Below are 25,759 nucleotides of genomic sequence, written 5' to 3'. Positions count from 1 at the left end.
TTTACATCTATTTATAATACTTTTCAAGATAATAACTAAAACCGGCAAAATTTCCTTAAAATTGCCAATTCAGGGGCAGCAACCCAACAACAGGTTGTCTGATTCATCTGAAAATTTCAGTTCATACTTAAATATTTCAACCTGATTAACATTTTACTCCGTTATAATTGCTCTAAATGCTTCGGTTTCAGAGAAAAACTGCTTTTGACCTCAATGTTCTATTTTATGAATGTCGGATAACCCTGCCCCCATCTTGGTTGGGGGCAGGGTCATCCGACACATTTTCAAAACTAGATATCCTTGTAATAATTGTGGCCATGTTTGGTTGGCTAAGCAGAGTCAGAGGAGAATATATTTTTTTTTGTAAAAGTTATCGGACGACGGATGCCAAGTGATGAGAAAAGCTCACTTGGCCCTTTGGGGAAAAGAAATATATAACACATCAACAAATTACTACTGAATAGCAGGCTCCTGACTTGAGACAGACACATACATACAGAATGTGGCGGTGTTAAACATGTGATGTACCGATTATCAGGTTATCTGCATGTTGATATCGTAAAATATCAGCTGCGAGACATAATATGAAGCTTTGTGTCGAGTGAGCGTAGCGAACGAGATCAAAAGCCTTCATATAATCATCAAGAAGCTGATATTTTACGATATCAATATGCAGATAATTTGATAATTGATTTATCGGGCTATATTTGTGTGTTTCAGAAGTGTTTTTTTTATTTCACCAGCACAAAAAAGATGACTTGATAAGTTCGGGTCAAAGTTATTAACGTCGGTTCAAACATTATGACGTCGCTGATATGTCCGGGTCAAAGTTATTAAGGCCGGGTCAACGTATTTGACGTCACAAAGACATGATACGGAATAATATTAAGAGCTGAACAGAGTGATATAGACAGTGGGACGACCGATAACACATGTTAGCGTGATCCCGACCCTCCCCTAACCTGATACATTATGTGTAACAATGCAACATAAAAAATAGTAAGTCTAGACAAGATTAAATTCGTGGTAGTGACAATAAGGGCAGTTAAATATTTATAAATGTTTTAATAAGATAACTATAAATATCTAAAAACACCTGTTCTCAAGGACATGGACAATAATAATAAAGTACCCACCCACTCATAAATGAAATAGGTAAAATTGCTCAAAAGGATGAGTTGATATATTATTATACATATACTTCGAGAAAGATAAAGTTTTATATAATAAGTAAATCATTTCAGTTAGTCTTCATATCAGAAAATCGGGGAAAACCCACATCGAAAAAATATAAAATTAACAAATGACATAATACAATTAACGAAGAACCTCGTAAAGTCTACGACTCGTATATTTAGAGTCTAAATTCCTTTACTAAAATGTGTTACTTGCATCTACTGTGAGTTGTAATGGAAAATACAGTTTCAAAGACATGACGAATCATTTTAAAAACAATTTTCACTTTGTACTATAACATGAATACAATAGCGTCATAGTCTTAGAGTTATGTCAGTGGGTCACTAAAATTTGCATAATAACTTCTTTTTAATTGCCCCTTTTTTTTTTTGAAACTGAAGAAATATAGAGTAAATACATGTGAAATATTATTGTAGTTTTTCAGTTAACCTTGGATCAATAGTTAAAGAGACTTGATACTTAGTCCTTTACTTTTATCTCCCAAAATAAACCTGTGAAAAAAAACAGAATGGTAGTTTTGTGGGCATGTTCTCGATTCTGTGTTCATATATTGCTAAGTATAGCTTATTAATTTTGATTAATACAAAAATATAAAGTATTGAAGATAAAACTGAGAGTGAAAATGGGTAATGTGCCAAAGAAACAACAACCCGATCAAAGACCGGAAAACAGACGAAGGCCACCGATGAGTCTTCAATACATCTATTATATAAAAAATCCCCAATCCGCAGGATGCATAGTTGACAAAGGCTAATTTTAAATTAATAAACTTAAAATGAGGTTTTTATTTTGACCATTTTCTGTTTGGGAGGCCGGTGCCTTCGTTAAGAATTGGAAAAAGTTTCAATCTGTTCAAAAAATGTAATGCATGTTAATTGGCTAATATTAAAATATTTATTCATAAGCAGTATATTTATCACTTTTGCCGTACACCTTTTTGGCAGGATATTTCTGTCTATTCTGCTCAAACTTTTGTAATACAGCTGCCGGGAGGTCTATCTTACACCTGTCAGCTAATCGTACAAGGTAAATCAAAACATCACTCATTTATTGGCCTACGTGCTTCTTTTCTTCTTCCGTAAATTCTGAAAATGGTCATTCAAACACATAAAATCTGTATATGCATTTAGTATATTGTAAACAGTCCTTGAAATAAGACTTTTTACATATTATTCAATTCCATACAATAGTGCAGACTTAATACTTTTTATGGATAAATGGTTCGTTAACAACCGAAATCTAATAAGGGTTCAAACTCTTTTTTTCATAAGAGAAAAATCCAGTTTATTCTCAAGATTTCCCTCCAAAATTTATCTTCTTTCAATGATGAAAATTAGGCGTAAATGAAAAGAACTTTAAATTGTATATGTAATGTTGCTTTTATATTTTTAGTAGAAAAAAACCCCAACGTTTTCACTTCATTTTTTAAACAAATATTTCGTTCAAGAAATTCAAAATCAAACAATTTTATTCATAAAAAAAAAACATACTCTCACTTAAGATGAAGGGTTGGTGCTTTGACCATAGGCAATAATTCTTATGAATACAGGACGGTGAACAACAACTCAAGAGTTCAACAAAATATTTTTATAGACTTGCTATCAGAGTTTGTTAAAAAAAAAGAATTCAGGTGTTCGATACAATACCATTTTTCCGATTTCCTCGAAATTTGGAACAAGGTAAATAATTGATCTATATAAATTAAATATATAAACGCTGGTATCTATGAATGTATTGAAAAAAGAAACAATAAAAGAGTTATAAAGGTTATTCCATAAAAATGGATGCGAACCTGGAAAAACCTAGAAGTTTTATATTTGGATAGGAGTTGAGGGTCATTCATGATCATTCGAGTGTGTATGTCCATTTATTGCATGTAAACGTTTTGTTTTGCATACCTATGATGTATGGGAAGTTGGAAGTACATTCCTATGATATCCAGCCGCAACCATTTTAAATTGTTGTTCTATTTTCAAGAGAGGTTAAATATGCCGAAAATTCATGTACATGTACATTTATAAACATCACTCAATTGAGTAGAATATGTCACTCACCAGGAAGTCCAACTTTAACTTCTCCTTTCCACTGACTGAAAACAAATTCAATTAACTTGTTACTTTTACTTTTAAACAATATATAACAGACAAAAATCGTTACTGACAAAGTATCTAAACAATATAACAGACAAAAATCGTTACTGACAAAGTATCTTACAATATGATGACCTATACAGTTGTGTACATGTATATAGCTTGCATTTTAAATTTCTCACCAACTTGGCCGACAGCGCACATGGTGCAAGGGCCAGGCTAGGTCGTTAAAAACTTTCATCATCATCCTCACTAACTGACTTCATTTTATATATTTTAAATGTCAGGTCCCAAGTGAATGGTGATTTATTTGATTAGAAGTCCTTGAATTACATAAGCGTTTAGTATATTATACTTTTACACTTCAGGTATTATACATTTTGTACTATCAGATGCTAAACAATTGTGTTTTTTTTTCATTGTATTTCTTATTTATAAATATAAACATTCAACAATCTCAACTGATAAACATTATCTCACCAGCTATAATTATTGAAAAACTAAAGAAACAAAAATGAAAAATGATGAAGAATTCGAATTCCGTCCTGTAAATGGTCCCATCTTGTTCTATTATCTATATCATATGGGCAGTACAACGTTGTCTCATTGGCAATCTTACCACGTCTCCTTATTTTTAATGTAACTTGTTTTTGTGCTCGGAGCAGAAAATTCAAATATTGATGAAGGATCCCACTAGTTGAGCAAGATCTGTATAATTCCCTTGCAGTGCCTATGACCACCTCTGGTTTTAATAAAGGGGGGGGGGGGGGGGGTCGTGCCTTTTTTAAGTCTTTTATTATTAGTTTACTGTATGATGTTTTGTGTAAACAATTTTGTTCCTTTTTGTTTTTGTTTGGCTCGAATGGAATATGCTGATTAGACCTAACGAACGGAATTTTTGGTTTATATGTCTTACAAAATTTCAGATAGCTCTCCAACTTCTCCCACTAAAGCAAGAAGTATATTTCTAGGAGTATGATATTGGTTCCAGTTTCTTTCTGCTGAAAATTCTTCCTGGAGTGCCCTTCTGCAACGAAAAAACAAAAATGAACTAATACTTGTACATTAAACTAAAATGTAGCTAACCTTGTATGAAACCTAGATAGAGGAGATACATGCAATTATTTAAATAAAAAAATCGAAATCGTGAGTTGGAACCCATAGCCGGTTTAATATCATTCAAACACAAGGTAATGAGTTTTTCTTAAACACATTTTACTGCAACATAAGCATAAAAGACAACAAACTTGTAAAGTCGTACATATGCCATCATGAACAAATTAATGAATTTAAACTGACATTCGATCTTTACTTTTACAGCTAGGTTGGGGAAGATTTTTAAAAATGGGTATTTATGTGTACTATTTCACAGGTATGGCGTAAATGTTCATAAAATGTCAATATTTTTTCGTTAAAAACTATAGTTCAAATGAGAAACCTAATAATTACAAAGATACAGCCCTGTAATTCTATTCTATTCTATTCTATTCTATTCTATTCTATTCTATTCTATTCTATTCTATTCTATTCTATTCTATTCTATTATTCTATTCTATTCTATTCTATTCTATTCTATTCTATTCTATTCTATTCTATTCTATTCTATTCTATTCTATTCTATTCTATTCTATTTCTATTCTATTCTATTTCTATTTCTATTTCTATTTCTATTTCTATTCTATTCTATTCTATTCTATTCTATTCTATTCTATTCTATTCTATTCTATTCTATTCTATTCTATTCTATTCTATTCTATTCTATTCTATTCTATTCTATTCTATTCTATTCTATTCTATTCTATTCTATTCTATTCTATTCTATTCTATTCTATTCTATTCTATTCTATTCTATTCTATTCTATTCTATTCTATTCTATTCTATTCTATTCTATTCTATTCTATTCTATTCTATTCTATTCTATTCTATTCTATTCTATTCTATTCTATTCTATTCTATTCTATTCTATTCTATTCTATTCTATTCTATTCTATTCTATTCTATTCTATTCTATTCTATTCTATTCTATTCTATTGTGACCTCCAATAATGCAAGTTTTCTGTGAAAGCTATTAACTTTCATTAGTATCCAGATCATATTTCCTATAGCAGGGGCGGATCCAGGATTTTCAGTTAGGAGGAGGGGCGCAAATTTTTATTTTTGTCGAGCGGAGCGAGGCGAAAATTATTTTTTGAGTTTTTTTTAGCTAAAATTATTCTTCTAATAAAATGTCAATATTTTTTCGTTAAAAACTATAGTTCAAATGAGAAACCTAATAATTACAAAGATACAGCCCTGTAATTCTATTCTATTCTATTCTATTCTATTCTATTCTATTCTATTCTATTCTATTCTATTCTATTCTATTATTCTATTCTATTCTATTCTATTCTATTCTATTCTATTCTATTCTATTCTATTCTATTCTATTCTATTCTATTCTATTCTATTCTATTCTATTCTATTCTATTCTATTCTATTCTATTCTATTCTATTCTATTCTATTATTCTATTATTCTATTCTATTCTATTCTATTCTATTCTATTCTATTCTATTCTATTCTATTCTATTCTATTCTATTCTATTCTATTCTATTCTATTCTATTCTATTCTATTCTATTCTATTCTATTCTATTCTATTCTATTCTATTCTATTCTATTCTATTCTATTCTATTCTATTCTATTCTATTCTATTCTATTCTATTCTATTCTATTCTATTCTATTCTATTCTATTCTATTCTATTCTATTCTATTCTATTCTATTCTATTCTATTCTATTCTATTCTATTCTATTCTATTCTATTCTATTCTATTCTATTCTATTCTATTCTATTCTATTCTATTCTATTCTATTCTATTCTATTCTATTCTATTTCTATTCTATTCTATTCTATTCTATTCTATTCTATTCTATTTCTATTCTATTCTATTCTATTCTATTCTATTCTATTCTATTCTATTCTATTCTATTCTATTCTATTCTATTCTATTCTATTCTATTCTATTGTGACCTCCAATAATGCAAGTTTTCTGTGAAAGCTATTAACTTTCATTAGTATCCAGATCATATTTCCTATAGCAGGGGCGGATCCAGGATTTTCAGTTAGGAGGAGGGGCGCAAATTTTTATTTTTGTCGAGCGGAGCGAGGCGAAAATTATTTTTTGAGTTTTTTTTAGCTAAAATTATTCTTCTAAAGGGGTGAAATGTAGATATCTCGAACTATTGTGTGTTAAAATTAGCGAGGAATTAAAGTTTCAAGCTGAAACCGCCTGAATCCACACCTGACAACAATCTACAGATAGACGGGCGGACAGACGGACGCAAAGTGAGACGATATCACAATTGCTCACCTGACCAATATACTTTTCAAACTAAAAATGTTCTACTTCTACCAGCGATTTTTAATTGTCCTTTCATACTATCTGCTTTTTAAAATACTTTTTTGATTTTCGGAGGTCGTGCCAGACTTTACTGTGTTCGCCACCAACAACTAAAATCAGAATGAGATGCATTTACGCAGTTATATATTTTTTTTTTTTGGGATCCAAAGCATACAATAATACGGTAAAGAATTCGGCTGAATATTTAGGTTGCAAGTGAGAAATACATATAGACACAGAGATATACTAATTAATAAAACTAACCTTTCGATTGAAACAGTCACTGATTTCTATATATATATATATATCAATAAAAGAATTTCACCTGCCGACTGGTTTCTTGACCGTGTCATGATGAAATTGTGAAATTGAAGTGAGTAAGGGATGTTTTGGAACTTCGATTATCAATAAAATTGAATATAAAAACCGAAAATTCAATGTAACATTTTTTTTTACTTTAACTGCTAAAAACCGATTATCGATTTGTCATAAAACCGATTATCGATTTGTCATCAAACGCAGCTCCGCGTTTGACACCTTCCTTTGAAATTATTTATTGAACTTTAACTTTATTTTATTTTATTAATGAAATGCACATTTATACCCCCTGGGGGTTGAAGGCATATACAAATAATACAATACAATATACACAATATAAAAATTAACATATTAAACATCATATATAAAGTGGTAAAACAGTAATATTTATGCAGGCGTTGTGTCCACTCCCCTCAGTGCAAATGACTTTTTAATGAACGGAACAATAAGCTGCATAATATCAAATGAAGATAGAATTAATTGTAATCTATCTGTTTCAGACAAATTAAATTATTCTGGACATATATTATTTATATCTTTTTCAAGCTGATTACGTAAAGATTTATTAATTTTACATTTTAAGAAAAAGTGGGTTTCATCTTCAACCGCATTTATATTACAATGTTTACATATTCTATTTTATCTTTGAATTCTTTTATATCTACCCCTCTCTATTTCCAAGAAATGGTCACTTACTCGCATTTTACATAATAATTTTCTATTTTCAAAACTATTTTTAGAAGTGTATTTGTCTATTTCATATTTTGTTTTTATTTTACTGTACAAGAATATTTTACTGGTTTCATTAGTTAATTTTAATTTTTCAAAGAAAATATTTTCACAGCTATCTTTAAGTTCTTTTTTAATATTTTTTTAGAATGAACTCTTCTCTTGTTTATAGTTTACAATGTATATCCTGAATTTTATTTATGTCTAATCATTATTTACATTGGCTATATTTTCTACATATGAAAACCATGAAACAAAGCGTAGGTCAGTTGATTAGTGATCATGTTGATTCTGTTAAACTGACTGTTTTATATAATTTGAATGTTAAAAAAGATTGAATGGTCTCTTCTGATACTTTAATATGTTGAAGTCATCCCATGCTTTGCAAATTTTAGGGGGGGCGCACGCCCGCCACGCCCCCGCCTAAATCCGCCCCTGTATAGATAAAAAAAAATCGAAAACTTTACTATTTTCAAGGCATGATATAGCTATATTACAAACTTTATAAAAACTCAAAATAAAAACTGAAATAAGTAAAAATTACATAGTTCAAAATTTCGTTTCAGCACTATCAATCAAAACTCAAATGAGGGACTGTAGTTTTACTCATTTGCACGGAGAATAAAGTCCCTCCTTTTGTCGTACAATGTAGGAAGGCGTCCAAGAAAAAAATAATAATGTAGCCTTGCCCATGTTCAGTGGGGGATCCAGAAATTTTCATAAGTGAGGTGAGGGCCCACTGACTGACCTATTAAAGAGGGGGCCAGCTCCAGTCACGCTTTAGTGATCCCCTATATAATCAACCAATTTTTTTCCCAAAAAGTGGGGCCCGGGCCCCCTGCCCCCCCCCCCCCCATCCGCCTCTGATGTTGCCAGACGTCATAATTATTTAGACAAGTTAATGACTTTATTCGTTATAGGTTGAAAAATACAGGCAAAGTTTAGATGTCAAGTTATCATGGAAGTGTCCTATATTTTGACTTAAGTGGAACGAGTAATAAATAAATCATAAATTTTGTATTGGGTACTCACATATCTTCTAGCGTTGGTTTTTCACTGAATTTTATTTCGGAAGACTGGGTCTTCTCTGTTGGTCTCTCATTTTCAAATGGTTCGCACGAGTTTTTTCTTTCTTCAGTCATATCGAAAGTTACCGGAAACACATGTTAGACGTCATGTGTACGCATGTTCTAAAAAACATTGTTTACTTCCTGTCAAAACGAAATTAGATTGTGTCAATGACGACATAGGTTTAAAGTCCAAAATATTTATTGTTGTTGAACATCAGCCGAGCGATTTCTATCCAAACAGAATCTTGATGTTATATGTAACCATGTGACACTTGAAACATTCACTGTATCAATAAGTGCCATTAATCATCATCCTGCAAAATGTACATCTATCACGAATTCGTTTCATTATTGACAATATCAGTTGTCTTTGTTTTGCTGCTTGTGTTTGTAGAAGGGTAAGAATTTTCAGTGATTCATATATAAAATTTTTTTTTAAAGAATATTAGAAAGCTGGAAACTCTAATAGATTCCCTTTGTTTACAGGATGTATCCTTAATTAATTTTTCAACTCTGACCTACATGTACATGTATATTGTACATGTAGTTCAAATAAGTATGACTCTTTTTTTTTTAAAGACTATTTTATTTTTTACTTTAATGCCTTACAGAGAGAATGTAAGACATCATAGAAAATAACATGAGGCAGGCATTACATGTGAAAGGGGACGAAGTAATTTGATTTTTTTTTAATTCAAACATATATATCTAAATTTCAAAACCGTAACGTTTCCAATTTTGGTTCTGTTGTTAGGGATTTGAGTTGTGACATTATTTTAGTTATGACATCATGCAATGTAAACAAAGAAACGCTATCATTGGGTAACGTTTTTTCATATCAAGGAATTAATAAAAATGAAATAGACCACTTTCGAGTTCATCCGTCACCGGAAAAAACTTGTCAATTATACGCGCCTTTATCATCGTCATTTGTGCGTTTAGGGGCGTCGTCACTTCCTTCCAATGTTGAGCGAGTGGTTGGAAAACTATAATTCTATATTGTACGAATTATTCGGCAAATTGAATTCTCAAAATTTACAATCAACACTGCTGTCATTAGGGAAATGTCAGTAAGTACCTACAGAGCAACTATTATTTCTAGTTTATCCTGCACAAAGACAATCACTAAGACGCTTGATGAACGTAAATAGTGCAGGGATACAGGCGAGCCCCTCTATCTGGTAAGTGACGTCATAAAGGCGTGTATAATTGACGAGTTTTTGCCGGTGACGGATGAACTCGAAAGTGGTCTATTGATATTGCGTTCCATTCTATTTTATACTAGACTGATATATATATTTAACTCAAAGTTACATGCAAATGAGACCGGAAAAAAGATTGTAGATTTCTGCGCAGATATGGCATGTATGGGAATTCAAATCATGACATAAACATGTTTAAAAAATTGAACGATTTTGAGTTCATTAGTACATTGTGTACAATGAAAATTTTCTGAAATTTTCCCTATTTTTTCTTTTTATTCAATTTTCTACTGTTATTGGGGACTTCGTCCCCATAATATAATAGCCTTTCAATAGTCATTATTATTTGGACTAACTCTGACAGAATGGTAAGGGTTCATAAATAAAAGATTGTCCAAAAAAATTATTGAGTTTTCAGATTTTTCATCACATGATACTGTAGAAGTAAATATTAATAACTACATTTGTACGTGATTAAAATTGAGTAACACAATAAACAGGCTTTAATTGGCTGGAGAAGCAGGTAAATGAATTCCTATCAAATGTAAAAGTTAATTCAATACCTGCTCCTTATTTTTTATATTTATTTCAGCAAATCTTTAATGACAAAAAATTGCATTTCAGAAATGAAATTGAAGAAAGTTCATCAAATCACAGATGTAATAAAGTCAAGAGGACAGAAAAAATTGCTCAAATGTATGAAAGTGGACCATGTGTTCAAGCTTATAAGGCCCGTTGTGGATGGTTCAGTTTAGATCTGTGTACTTTTTACAAGTAAGTGATGGTCATCATCATGATCATATTCATGATATTCCATTTTATTTGTTTTGTCAATTTGATCTCAATATGCCACCCTGAACAATAGACCAAGGGTCAGAAAGGATGTTGTATTGTCAGAACATCTATATTTTGGACATCTGGTCCAAGGACACAGTTATCGTCCTTTGGTTTTCGTTGTCTATGAATATAGTCCCTAGTGTAAACAGTGTATAACTTGCATGTTTTATTTAATACACTTTCCCAATTTATTTCTTTATATTAAATGCATGAAATATTAAGTAGGGGGATGTAATTACATGTCAAAAATATTTGGGTGCTGAAACTTTATGTTAAGTAGTGAATTGGTCCAGTTCTAAAAGGTCAAATTTTATCACGTCTGAAGCTGTCAAACTGAATTTTACACCCCCTTAACACAGAATTGTCAATATTTTGAGTTAGAGATGTGAGAAGTTTCTATAATTTTGATATTATTTGTCTCACTGGTAGTACACTACACTGTAAAAATATTTTTGAGAAAGAGCAGGTGCGATTTTTTTAATTTGAATTTATTGTCTAAAAGAAATGCACTACAAAATACATTGTAACTGTGTTCTCGGGCCTAAGAGATGGATTCCTGAAATCTAGATTCTGAACTTTAGGAACTTTCCTGAATGATTTGCTGGTTTCAATTTGTCAAACTCAATAAAAGTAAAGGATTTACATCTTTGGTTTACAGAAGTTCTGTTAAAAAATGTCATTTTGGCATTCTACGGCTATAATAAGCATTTTAAAGCAGTTTACATTTTATGCCTAAGAGGCATGCAGACTTTCTATCTGACAGCTTTTTTGATCCTGATATTTGTGTTTCTATGCTTAAATCAAATTTAATTAACCATTTGTGAACAATTATAAACATGATATAAAGTCTATTTTATGAATTATAATTTATCTCTTCAAAAACATACTCTTAAACTATCCAAATGGAGAACAGAATTAAATAACTGTTTTCAATTTAAATCATAGTAGTAAGTCAGTATGTTCAATGCAATTTGAATAAACGACATTCATTTATCAACAATTCTTTATTGTGGAAATTGAGAAAATCAAATATGATTTATTTATACATGTTACATGTATAAGTGAATATATCAAGAAAATCTAATGCAGGATGGTCATGTAGATATATATACAAAGTAACTTTAGAGTTTGTTTATGTGTTACATATTAGTTTTTCATTCATTTCTTTAGATAAATAAGGTAGTTAGTTTTCTTGTTTGTCATATTGGGGCCTTTTATAGCTGACTATGCAGTATTGATTTTTGCTCATTGTTGAAGACTGTACGGTGACCCATAGTTATTAATGTCTGTGTCATTTTGGTCTCTTGTGGACAGTTGTCTCATTGGCAAACATACCATATCTTCTTTTTTGTATTGGATAAAAAAATATATAGCTTTTTCTGAGCAGATATTCTGATTTTAACATTTATTTATTTCAGAAAAGAAATTTGTGATAAAAATAGCAACAGAACACAGTATTACTATTCCACTGTGAGTGTATGTTGTGATGACTATATTGAGGCTCCCAATGGAACCTGCATAAGTAAGTACAAAAAATGTAAAGCTCAAAGAAAATTTTTAGATTTAAAATACTCTATTCAGAGGAACACATTGTATTAATAGTTTATTTAAAAAAAGCTCTATACGAGGTTATACTAGCTCTTTCAAATTCTACAGCATGTAATAATTTGACTAAATTTTGCAGGTGTAAAATCAGCTGATCCTATATGGGTTTTAGACAAAGAAAATAAAACAGGTAAATAATAGTTAAAATAGTTTTGTATTTATAGTACTACTGCTTTCAATGCTGTCTGCATGTTTTAGTTTTTGCAAAAAACTAATTTTGTTGTAAAATAATATCTTTACAAACGTTAGTTTCATAATGCCTAATGGGTGTTGATCAGTGATGAATAGAAAAACAAAGGATATTGACTAACCATCCATGAAAGAAATTAAGAACATGTAGCGAAAACCAAAACAAGACCTTTATTTGCTTTTAATGTCACTTGTTCAAAGGTCCAAATCACAGAAATTATTGATAGACTAAGATTTGAGTACATTGTTGGTTTCACTTGAACCCTATATCCAGCTGATACTAAACCTTATATAAAATTTCCTAGAGGATGAGGAAGACCCCTTTTGATTTGAAGGTCACTAGGTCAAGGGTTACATTGTAGGTCATAGACTCACAGCAGCATTTGGTCATTTGAAATTGAGACACAATATTGGTTTCCAGATTAAATGATCCAGTATTTTATAGCAATTATAATTAATAATTTGCTTGAAAAAATTCCTTGGAAAGATCAATATCACTATTGAAATTTTGGTCACTATATCAAAGTGAATGTTCAAAGGTCATTCATTGGCATCATTGAAGTTGGTGATTGTCAGGAGAGCAATCATTTTGTTTTTATGAACTAGATGCAGCTTTTGAAATTATAAAGTGATATGAAAACAATGACAAAACACAATTTGTTAGACTTTGAAATTGACTTACCAGTACATACAAATGGCCTTTTACTCCCTTTGACTCTTTTTTATGACCCATGGTAGGGAATAGTCATTTAGGTTAAACCTGGTCAGTCTATGGATGTCTGTTTTCTAACTTTAGGCGCCTCAATGTTATGGAACAAAAACTCTGATTGAGTTCAAATTTGGATGCAACAGTGTTATATTTCTGGAGTTATGCCCCTTTATAACATTATAATGCAAGCAGGGGCATCATCTGTATCATATGACACATTCTCCATACATATTTATTAAAAACTACAGAATTGACATTCCATTCTTACCATGCTTACTAGATAGTATTTGGTTTTCATACAATATGTCATTATGAAACTTAACACCATGTGCATGATGTGACTGTACTTTTCATCATATATGTATGATTTATCTTAAACAAAATAAAAATCTGATTATGTGTAAAGAACAGATCTACTATTTACCATCTCCATTGAGATTTTTTTGTGGTTTTCTAATTTTCTTGTAAATTTAACCTTGTTTATGTACAGACAACTTATATTCATCATATTTTTCTATCCCAAAATGTCGCCAAAATAAATAGCTCAAGGACAGTAATTTTGTTTTAATACAGTATCCATAGGCATGCAGCAAACATAATGTCTTATCTTAAGTTTAAAAAAATCAGATATTGTTTGATCTTCTTTGTATTCTGCTGTAAAATACTAAACTCTTGTACATTTTCTTTAATACTTTTCAGATGTAGTTTATGTAAATATTGAAGATATACCAACAACAACAACACGTGCCAATCGTCAAGCTCAGAAAGGTCAACAAATAGTACATTCTAAGGAGGAAGAATCAGTTCTATCTAAAGGAGCAATAGCAGGTGCTGGCTGTGCAGTTGTTTTCTTGATAATTGTGATAGCCTTTACAGTCATAGGCATACGTAAAAGGTTAGTATTATTATCATATGTTTTACTTAAAGAAGGTGGTCCTATTACAGGAGGCTCTTACAAAAGAAAGAAAAAGTATTGTTATTCATAGTAAACGAATTTCAGTTTATATCTATATTAAAAATAAGTGCATATTTCTTGGCATATGTATAAAAAATTTGAAATGGGCAAGTTTATCTTGAAAAAAATTTGCTTGTTAATTTATATATACATGATGAAGGCCTGGAGCAATTGTTATACAACTGTGCTCTATCTTCTTGTAGGAGATTAAGAAGACCCAAAAAGAAGCCAGAATCAGATAATGAAGGAGAAACCATGCTGACAAGTTCAACGTGATAATAAAGAAATAGTTACTAGTTTTATCTGCAGAGACTTTATAGAGAAGCACATCAGGGATTAAACAGCAAGCAATTTCATATATGGACCATAATTTGCTATTGGGCTCCGTTTCCTATAACTATAGAAAAGTTATAAAATGTGAATTACTGTAAGAAAAGTTGTAACTACATCTAAAGATGCCATTATTTTTATCAACATACAAGTGTATGCTACTCTTCCCTAGAATTTTTTTTAAAATATACGAATTTCAAAGATTCTACAACCGTATTTTTGTGTCGTTTCTCGCGTTACTTTTTGCTTCCGAAGAGCATAACGCTGACTGATTTATAGATAATCGTCACCAGCAAATTCATTACTTTTGTTTTCAAATAACAAAGAACATCGACCAATAAGAATAGTGAGAAGAAAATGCAGAGAACTATAAGTATTTATGTAGCAGATGTAAGAACAGTGGCGTGATTTTTGTGTCCGATTTCGTAACGCAATTTTTAGATGATGTCATCTGCTTTGTTGTAATAGAATTCTTAAAAACAATATGCAAATATGAACTCTCGCGAGATGTTCAAACAGGTAAATCCGAGATGATTTACATTCTTGTTTTGATCTTCGTAATAATTAAGTAAGAAAATTACGTTATCGTTATGCGTTACATTTCACACGAAACAGAAGTCCAGTTATTTAGTAAAATTGTTTTTGTCCTTAAGTTCTAATCATTTCCGGTCATACGTGAAACATGTGACTAACATGTGATAACGCCATTACGGCCGGATGTACGAAATACTAGGTCTAAACATTGTTTTTGTTTCCAACGGGATGTTAGCAAACATAATCTGTAGACTTGTTTCGTCTTGTTTAAAAGAGGAAAATACAATTGTCAAAGAGATTGCGCCGGTGGTCTGTTATTTTTCCTATGTGCATAATGTTACATACGATCCTGTGTGAAAATAAATGCCCAATGACTTGACAAAATCGATTTCATATTTGACAGACGTTAGAACACACTTTGTTTCCCGATAATGACGTGAAGAGTCCTTGGAAAAATCAATCGAAATTACGTCTCTTATCATTGTACCAATGCTCGTTGGATTGATTTAACTTCAGCAGTAAATATTACTGGATATTTTAGGTGAATAAATATAATTTAATAAAAAATACATGTTAATATACCGTTACACTTGGAATGTACAAAGTTGGAATCTTTGTCACAGTTTTTAATTAATATTTTTTATTCATGTTCTGCAAACACTTATCAGAAACGCAATAAACTTGTCAAAGGAGAAGTAAACTTTTACCATGCATGACTTGAAAGAAAGTACTTTATTGATTTTAGCCCACTAAAGTAGGTTAAAATGTGGAAACCATGTAGATGGTGTACAGGTCACAAGTATCACATTGTGCCTATTTTAAAGATTTTAATTCCAAGTTAAAAGTTTTTTTCTTTACTGGATTTAAAGAATGTTACATTGCCAATGATTTGGAATAAATTGTATATAACTGGAATATCAAAACCAAATATAAATACATTTTTTTGGCTTAAACATCAAGATACAACGATTATGGTATCCTGTATCAATGAAGAAAATATGGAAAATTCTGAATAAATTGTACTAATTGATTTCAAAACAAGCACATATTTAGGAGTTTTATAATACTGTTACATTTAAGATGGATTTTAAGAAAAAGTATACTGTTCAGATTATTTTAAGCCGATTTTGCAATAAAATAAAACTAAAAAAATACTTTCGGTTTCTTATGGTTTCCTGTCAGGTTTAAAAAAACTTTAATATAACATTGAAAATAGATTTTAAATATGAACATGAAGCAAGTAACACTAGTAATGGTGTTTATTTATGCCTTTTGAATTATATTGTGCAAAATAAAGAAAATAAAGATTGGTTTCCTGTTTGATTTCATGTCACGTAAACAGTGAATCAAAATGTATTAATTTTTTCTCGAAAAACTCAATTGTTCCATTCATACTATTCTAACACCAACACAACCTACAAAATAAAAGTTAAAATTTTAGAACTTATAAAAAAGGATACAAAAAGAAACCAAAGGCCGAATACCAAATTATGGTACATATGATGTATTCCTTAATGCACATTCATCTAACTGCCATTTTGTTTGTAGTTTGGGATATTTAGATTAGTTTTCACTTTGAAAGCAGCATCCTATCATATGTTTATCTTGATATTATGCACCAAGTATTTTAACACTAAATCCAAGTATGGGATTTAGAATTAAAAATCTAACAAATTATTTTTTTGAATTTTGAAATCAATGAATGTAACCATTTTAACTCAGTGTAGTGCAATTTAGATACATGTACTTTAGATCATTGATAAACAAGTAAAAAAATCCTAACAAATGAAAAAAAAAAAAATATTGATGGATTTAGAAAACAATGAATATATTGATACTCACTAAAGTAAAAAAAAATTATCTTTGAAAACAAAGTGATATTTTAACAAGAAACAATGGTCTGATCGGTAGTTCCACATTTATGTATTTTGTACATGTATTCCATAAAGCCCAAAGTTAATGTTCTCATATACCTTACCTTATGAATAACAGATCAAGCAGTCAGGGGCATTACTTAAACAAGTTATTTTTTTTAATTACTTATATGAGTAATTTTTTATTTTGAAAATAATAAAATTACTTAATATAGTTATTTAATTTTCAATAGAAACATAGACTTAATGTAGTTTTCATGATTTTAAACAACATTTTATATCATAAAATGAAGAATTTATCAGATTCGAGAGGAGTATAGAGATAAAGGGTTACCTTGAAAATAATGACAAAAATATTACTTGAATAAGTTATTTTATTTTTTTTTGAAAAAAATAGCAATAACACTTATCTAAGGCACATACGTAATTGATTTAGGTTACAAATTATAAATAACTTCAGGTCTTAATTAATTCACAAGCATCTATCTATTTATATCAGTCTACCTTCAAGATTTTAGAGGAAAATGATAATTTAATAGTCCCAAGAGACCAATCTTTGACCCAGAAGCCTCGGTATGAAAGATAAGTGCATTGGAAAGTTAATTAGTGTTTCTGAAGAACTAGTTTTTATATATCAAGGGATAAATAACCAAATAACTGTGAAAATTATTTAAAAGTACTAAAATCTGTATTCTTGGACACCTATAAAAATAATATTCAGAAAAATAACTTATATAAGTTATATTTAAATTAGCCTCGTTTTCAACATTACTTGTATAGGTAATTTTAATTGTTACTTGTTTAAGTAATGCCCCTGACTGTCAAGCTTGAGTCAAAAAGAAATTTCTGACAAAACAACAATTTTTAGGGACATGAAAATTTGGAAAAAAAAGTGGAATTTTATATCCATTTGAGATTGGAAATCAAAGCTTAAGTTGCTTTTACTTTAAATGTTGTTTATGCATTTAATCCATAAAAGAAAGCCTTCATTTTTTGAACATGTTTCTTAAAGTGGGAATACTTTTTCGATGAACAAACATATCTAACAAATTCTGATCTTTTAATTTATTAAGACTGACAATGTAATAGAAAAAGGTTATTTTATGATCAAATAATCTTGTTGTAATCAATACCCACAAGAATAAATGTTTTACACAGTATATATTGGTTGAAAATATGTCAGTAATTTATTTGGATTTTTTGATAGAATGTATATTAAAATTTGTAATTTTAATGAAAATAAGGTGTTTGTCATATATTTTTTAAAACCCTGCACAATTTCGTGTGATTACAGCTACTTCTATATTTAAGAAATAATTCATGGAAGCCATAGATTATTGGAAATTTACACATGGCCTGGGCCGTGATATTCGAATTTTATCCTGAGCGTTAGCGAGGGATAAAATCAACGAATATCACGGCCCAGGCCATGTGTAAATTTCCAATAATCTATGGCTTCCATGAATTATTTCGATTCTAATAGGACAAATACGATCTTTAAAAAAACTGAAGCGAGGGTGGGTAAATCTGTGTGTATGGCTGTTCTTATTTACTCCCTGTTAGATAAAGCTCATCATTTTAATAGACCCGTAGCTTGCACGGATTATTTCGTGAACAACCGCTGAAAAAAATTATGTTTCATTCTCAAAACCAACAATTGTTATGTTGATTTATATGTTTTTTCCCGTGAGCTACCGTCAAATCCAAAGTTGACATTTCGTAACCAATGAGCCGCCATGTTGACTTGCTGAAATCAGTACATATGCGAATAATGCAATAGAATAGAAAATCAAACATAACCTACCTTGATAATCAATTTTGATACAACAGTAAACGACATGTCAATAGTTAACGTAACAGAAAACGTTCAACTCTAGAGTTTTCATTTGTATGACGTCATGTTTTGAAATGACTTAAATGCGCCAAAAACATTAATAGACTTTCGCGGAATTTTATTTTATTTTTATTTTGTTGGTTTCTCCGAGCCCTTATGCATTACTTCTTTTTATTATGCATCCGAATAAGAATAAAAGTGATTTGGCTTTTCTGAATTGCAATTTTTAAAACAATTAAATCGACAAAGGGTTTGCAAATAGGTTTCAATACATGTGGATTTACGTGGGAAGTATATTGTAACAGCCATTATAATGTACACCACGGAGTCTGCGCTATGTATAGATATATCGAGAATTTTATCACAGTGTTGTTTACAAAGCGAAAGAAGCACGTCATATTAGAATAGATGTTATATCTTTTTCTACAACATAAAATTTGACGAGGGAGAAGCAATTGTTGGCTGAACCGAGAACATTTCACAATTATTTAAAACTATTATTCATAACTTAAGAATAATGAATTACATATACAAAACTCAGTTGTTGAATTCATGAGAAAGGTTGACCTTGAATTAAATTGTTGGACTCTCTAGCTAAAGGTTTGTATGCAGAATTTGTTAAAGCCAATAAATTAAGTATCCATGAATGTGCAAATTTTCCTCAAAAATAAATGATTTACACAGTAAAATATTGGTTGTAGATATCTCAGTATTTATTTTGTTTTTGTGCAATACTTTAAAATGTTGATATTTTGTAATGAATGTTTGTATTGTCATTTTGTAATTGTTTTTATTTTAGTTACTCTGATACCATGTTAGTAAGCTGATTCATATTTATGTTTTTAAAGATTCGGGCCTGTTTAGGTTTTGCCATAGTAATAACATGTATTTGAAGATCAAGTCTGTTGTTACATTGGTTGCAATAAATTACATTTATTTCCCAGTGAAAGAAAAACCGATAATTTCACATGTGAAATAAACGTGGTAATTTCACTCCTCTGACGTCATACAACATTGCATTGTCAATGAAGTAGTATAAAAAAACAAATTTTGAATGCATAGAAAAAGATATAGTTCCTTACATTTTCTATTTAAGTTTCATAAAAAAGTCATTTGTCAATGAAATAAAAAGAACAATTATCAAAGAATTCAAATATCAAAAAATCTTCAACTCACGACAGGACAACATGGATAATGAACTCATGCGCTACGTGCGTTCCTGAATTTGTGTTGTTCTGTCACTCGTTGAATATTTTTCTCCATTTGAATTGTTTGATTAGTTATAATTAAGTTTTTTCTGGTTTAAGATGCTTCTATTATAACTAGATAACCCGTGCCTAGAATTCAAGATCAGGATTGCATTGCATTGAAAGGGGAGATAATTTACTCATTTCTCTAGGTTTTAACCTAAGATCACAGTCATTAGGTATCAGCACTATGTATTGTAGACTGACAGAAATGTTAGATGTATAACAGGGGTGGGATAGGTCTTGTTGTAAACAGTATTCAAAATCTATCAAGAGGTTGAACAATGTAAAATTCTAAACAGGCAGGTGAACTGTTGCTTAACCCTTGCAGCATACCATATAGCAGGTTATTTTCGCAGTTGTAAAATTTTGCGATTTTCATTGAATAAGGTATACAAAATATTTTGGCGGTTATTATTTTGGAGGATTCAAATCTTTGATCAATATCTTTGCATGTAACATTTAAAATTGGCAGTATTCAAAATTTACCAAGAGGTTGTACAATGTAAAATTCTGAACAGGCAGGTGAACTGTTGCTTAACCCCTAGCAGCATCACAACATAGATTGTGTCAGGACCACAGGCTACAAAAGTTTATATTTGATATTCAGAGTGAACAACCACTTTAGAACAAAATATTATAGGTGCTTACTTATGATTTTTGTACTGACCAGTAGTATTTATTGTGTAGTTTTGCTTTACATAACATTTTTGATAATCACAAAATACATCCAAACTGTACAAATGTATATATTAATAAGGAGTTGTGTATTTGTTAATGAGTAAGAAGCTACATATTTGTTATATATGTACCTATATGTATGCACTGTCCATTGACTCTTAAAGAGATTCTACCAATTGCAACCTGAACCCTAAAACTGTAAAATACATGAATTCAAAACATCAACACTGAATTTTATAGTGGAAAAACCATCCATTGGAAAGACACCTGAACATGTGTTTAGAGTAAACTTTTTTTTGGGACCTTACATGATTCTTTTATTGATTACTGTGGATTCATTAATATTTGTTGTATACTAATTTTTGTGGATTTCGTGAGTACAGGGGAACCACAAATTTAAATGTTCAAGGAACTACAAATTTTCTGAAGGAATGTATGAAGATTTTGCAAAAACCATGAATTTAAATATTCACGAAAATGCAAGTTTTGATCAATCAACAAAACTTGGAACCCACGAAAATAAATGTATCCACAGTATACTGTTGAATGTTTACCATGTACATTGTGACCTTTGATAACAGTCCATTTAATAACTGTTTACTATGCGTTTGATTTAAAACAAATGTTATTTTTGTTATCCTTTTAAATATGTTGTTAATTAAATTCTAATGGATTTATTGCTTTCTTTAGTATGACTAAAATACTTAAAAAGCTTACAATTTCTATGTTTCAGCTGATATTTTAAAATAAATGTAAAATGTTAATAAAATGGTCTAGTTGTTGCATTTTGTCCCAAGGTCTTTGTCATGTTTGTAAAACATATTTTAAAATATTCCTGCACTTGCAACAAGCAAAAAGTAACTGTTCCGTATTAATCACTGTCATCAAAATTATTTTTTTCAAATACTGCAAATTCAGCATTTTCCGTCATTGTTCGTGTACCCGATCTTGTCAAAAGTTGCTGCGGAATATACAAGTGAACTAGACTTTTTCCTCGATATTTGGGGATGAAGAGGGGGTGTGGACTATACACAAATGGTGACAATACAAGGCCGATACGTTAAATATTTTCTGTTTGAAGGCACAAACTTTCTGCAGTTGTTTTATCCCGCTGTGGTGGAAGGAGACTTTAATTTGTATCCTTGGTTCCCATTTACTTGATCTGTATGTCCATACATGCTAAAATTAGTTGCCCCAACCAAATGTTAGAAAACTTATTCAAGTTTGAATTTTGATTGTGTGACTTTTACCTTTCTAGAGTTATGCCTCTTTACAAAAAGCCTCAATTTAAGTTTGCCTCAACCAAAGGTAATGATTCTTATACACAATGCTTATTACAACATAACACAGATGAAGATTGAATTTTATTGGTGTCACTTTTACTGTTTTTTAGTTATGTCCCTTTATAACTTTTTGTAACGTGTAACCGGGCAGGGACGTTTAGATGTTTTTATCCTCGGGTTCGTACCAGTTTCCTGGATCATTTTTAAAAGCAATTCAAAAGTTCTAAAGTCAATAAAAAGTTTACACTATCTCTTTATCAAATATGAAACAAATACTAAACTACAGAAAACGAATTTCAACACCTATCAACTTTACCCGAACCTGCTGAATTAAAACTGTTTCAAACCCTTTCAGTCCGATACTGTGTAAACCATCCGTTTGAAACTATAGTGTGGAACCTAAATGTATAGAACTGGTTTGAAACCTAAATGTATAAAACTGGGTTGGAACACAAATGTATGAAACTGGTCAGACGGTTTGGAACTATTGTCTGAAACTAAATGTTTGGAACCTGTCTGGAACCTAAATGTTTGGAACCTGTCTGGAACCTAAATGTTTGGAACCTGTCTGGAACCTAAATGTTTGAAACCTGTCTGGAACCTAAATGTTTGAAACGGACTGAAACCGAAATGTATCAAACTAGGCTGAAACCTAAATGGTATAAAACTTTATTTAATAAACATGTCTAAAACTGTCTGAACAACAGGGCAGCACTAAGGCATGGTATGTCAGCAAACAGTCACTGCAATAGTGAGACGCAAAACCTTAGCACCAGCCCTGTTTGGACAATCTGTACCGAACCAACAGTATCAGCCCTTTCTGTATTCTTTCCGCAGGTTCCAAGCACTTCACTTTACTTAAAACTAAACCGTCTGCCTGCTATTCACTACTTTCTTTCCAACCTATCCGATGTTAAATGATCTTAACTGTCTGCTGTCTTCGGTACAAATGACGATTTGAACAACAACAAATGGAAGTTTTTAACGACCTTGACTGGCTATACAGCCCTTGCACGGTCGGCCCTGGCTTGCGCCTTTTTGGGCATTAAATAATTTATATTTTTACCATGTGGTAATTTAAATAATTTAGAATAATAAGAAAGTTTAATAAAAACAAAAAATTTAAAAAGCAAAAATTTTGATAAATAAATGAATAAAAAAAGTAAAAGTTTTAAGATTAAGTAAATAATAAAATAATAAAAAATAATAAAAGAATATAAAAATAAATATAATAAAATATAGAACTGAATAGCTACCCACCATTTATACTTCTAACGCGGACCTCGAAGAGAGCACCCTAGCAACAATTGTACAGGTAAAGCGTCTGATAGCAACCAAGGATAACGGGATGATTTTAGATACAGTTTTCAACAATAAACGGATGATATGGGAAACTAATAGAGATATCGGAAAATATAAAACTGTAGAACTATTATAACCTTCTTAAACTGCAAATTCGTAACATTTTTTTGCAAGCGGGTGCATCATCATCCCAGGGACACACGCCTCCGATTTCATGCGTCCTCGCATGAGTTTTACAATTTTATACTGATTTAATCAAAACACAATCTAAACTGTTCTCGTTAAAACTAGCTGACACCATACCAAGGTTCTACTTTAAACCTCAATGTATCCACTCATTCCGCAGAATACCTCTCCCAGCAACTGTTTGTACACCGAGGGTTATATCATGATAACCAACTAATGGCTTTCCTACAACAATCTGCCGGCAAGCGTCAGACCTAGGGGTACCTTAGCCTACTCACAGTTCCGGGGTTCCTGTCAGCCTCGTTCGACTAGCATGTTCTTTCTGTTTTGTTAGCTAAGTTCCTATTTTCCAAATACTAGTATTATACTTTAATTCACATTTATACAAGCAACTGAATACTGAATTTTGACCAGATATAACCGTTTCAAATATTCTATTTTGAATACCACTAGAAAAGTTGTGTTGCCAAAAACCGGTTTAAAACAATTTTGCCTCACAACAGGCCACTTTTGGACACCTCAATAAGAGTTGTTGTAAAGGGTTCTTTAACGTGCACAAGACGTGGTACTTCCTGAACACGGGACCTCGGATTTAACGTCCCCATCCGACGGACGGACAGTCATAGACAATCACAAAATACTCAACAGAAATGCTCGACAAATCCCACCGCTAAGCCACCATTTGTAACGTGTAACCGGGCAGGGACGTTTAGATGTTTTTATCCTCGGGTTCGTACCAGTTTCCTGGATTTGAAAAGCAATTCAAAAGTTCTAAAGTCAATAAAAAGTTTACACTATCTCTTTATCAAATATGAAACAAATACTAAACTACAGAAAACGAATTTCAACACCTATCAACTTTACCCGAACCTGCTGAATGAAAACTGTTTCAAACCCTTTCAGTCTGATACTGTTTAAACCATCCGTTTGAAACTATGGTGTGGAACCTAAATGTATAGAACTGGTTTGAAACCTAAATGTATAAAACTGGTTTGGAACACAAATGTATGAAACTGGTCAGACGGTTTGGAACTATTGTCTGAAACTAAATGTTTGGAACCTGTCTGGAACCTAAATGTTTGGAACCTGTCTGGAACCTAAATGTTTCGAACCTGTCTGGAACCTAAATGTTTGGAACCTGTCTGGAACCTAAATGTTTGAAACCTGTCTGGAACCTAAATGTTTGAAACGGACTGAAACCGAAATGTATCAAACTAGGCTGAAACCTAAAAGGTATAAAACTTTATTTAATAAACATGTCTAAAACTGTCTGAACAACAGGGCAGCACTAAGGCATGGTATGTTAGCAAACAGTCACTGCAATAGTGAGATATGTGAGACGCAAAACCTTAGCACCAGCCCTGTTTGGACAATCTGTACCGAACCAACAGTATCAGCCCTTTCTGTATTCTTTCCGCAGGTTCCAAGCACTTCACTTTACTTAAACTAAACCGTCTGCCTGCTATTCACTACTTTCTTTCCAACCTATCCGATGTTAACTGTCTGCTGTCTTCGGTACAAATGACGATTTGAACTGAATAGCTACCCACCATTTATACTTCTAACGCGGACCTCGAAGAGAGCACCCTAGCAACAATTATCAACTTGCCTAACATTTTATTTCAAGAGTTATTTTTAATACCTCTATTATAGACCTGTTTCTAAACAAAAAGTGCAATCTTAGATACTCTTTAAAATTATATTAATATTTTCATAATTTGTGTACTGTTTCGTAGGGGACATTTGTCCTCTACGAAACTGCTTCTGAACACACATCTTATTGCAATTTTAAATGTCTACTATAGACATTCCAGTTTGTTTACTTTATATACTAGAAAGATCTTCTTTTTCTGAAATGGAGAACCATTTTTTTTTCGATAAAGATTAGACAGTACTTCACTTATGAAGGAACAACTCATGTTACGTAGTGGACATTTTGATGCGTTTCTTAGTTGACAAAACCGTTTCGTAGTGGACAAAAAGTCAGTTCGTAGATGACATCAAACTTATTCTATGTTAATAAAAACATACTTAAAATTACATGAAACTAACCATTGTTATTTGTTTGCACGAATATAATTGGAAAAAGAGTAAAAAAGACCGCATGGTAGTGGTAGTGTCCACTCCGAAACGTTTTCCTGTCATACTTGTTTTGTAGGTGACCGTCTCGTAGGGGACATATTCACATGTTTTTTTTTTTTCGAC

The 25,759-nt window shown here is 31.2% G+C and overlaps 2 protein-coding genes across 2 annotated transcripts; one reads left to right on the top strand and one right to left on the bottom strand.

The window, feature by feature from the left end:
• Positions 1-2,068: 2,068 nt before the first annotated feature.
• Positions 2,069-8,907, bottom strand: LOC134680864 (dCTP pyrophosphatase 1-like). The gene is made up of 4 exons (XM_063540135.1): positions 8,749-8,907; positions 4,204-4,314; positions 3,252-3,286; positions 2,069-2,282 (listed from the first exon to the last, which is right to left on the bottom strand). Exons 1-4 carry the CDS (start codon positions 8,856-8,858, stop codon positions 2,245-2,247), a joined length of 294 nt encoding a protein of 97 aa, XP_063396205.1. The 5' UTR covers positions 8,859-8,907; the 3' UTR covers positions 2,069-2,244.
• A 9-nt stretch (positions 8,908-8,916) lies between these two features.
• Positions 8,917-14,645, top strand: LOC134680863 (uncharacterized). The gene is made up of 6 exons (XM_063540134.1): positions 8,917-9,184; positions 10,613-10,762; positions 12,244-12,347; positions 12,510-12,560; positions 14,028-14,223; positions 14,487-14,645. The coding sequence occupies exons 1-6, from the start codon at positions 9,108-9,110 to the stop codon at positions 14,557-14,559; spliced, it is 651 nt and encodes a 216-aa protein (XP_063396204.1). The 5' UTR covers positions 8,917-9,107; the 3' UTR covers positions 14,560-14,645.
• The last annotated feature ends 11,114 nt before the right edge of the window (positions 14,646-25,759 follow it).

This window comes from Mytilus trossulus, chromosome 8 (assembly GCF_036588685.1).
Source record: "Mytilus trossulus isolate FHL-02 chromosome 8, PNRI_Mtr1.1.1.hap1, whole genome shotgun sequence".
NCBI lineage: Eukaryota > Metazoa > Mollusca > Bivalvia > Mytilida > Mytilidae > Mytilus > Mytilus trossulus.
Note: the sequence above shows the minus strand (reverse complement) of the source record. Positions and strands in the feature narration are given on the sequence as shown.

Bases quoted from the DNA above. Each gene is read 5' to 3' on its own strand.
- LOC134680864 (XM_063540135.1), bottom strand. From the start codon at position 8,858: ATGACTGAAGAAAGAAAAAACTCGTGCGAACCATTTGAAAATGAGAGA. The intron at 3,287-4,203 runs GTAAGACATATA...ATTTGTTTTCAG, and splicing joins GGAGAGCTATCTGAAATTTT to TCAGTGGAAAGGAGAAGTTA. The intron at 2,283-3,251 runs GTGAGTGACATA...GACCATTTTCAG, and splicing joins AGTTAAAGTTGGACTTCCTG to AATTTACGGAAGAAGAAAAG.
- LOC134680863 (XM_063540134.1), top strand. From the start codon at position 9,108: ATGTACATCTATCACGAATTCGTTTCATTATTGACAATATCAGTTGTC. The intron at 12,348-12,509 runs GTAAGTACAAAA...TAAATTTTGCAG, and splicing joins TCCCAATGGAACCTGCATAA to GTGTAAAATCAGCTGATCCT. The intron at 14,224-14,486 runs GTTAGTATTATT...ATCTTCTTGTAG, and splicing joins GTCATAGGCATACGTAAAAG to GAGATTAAGAAGACCCAAAA.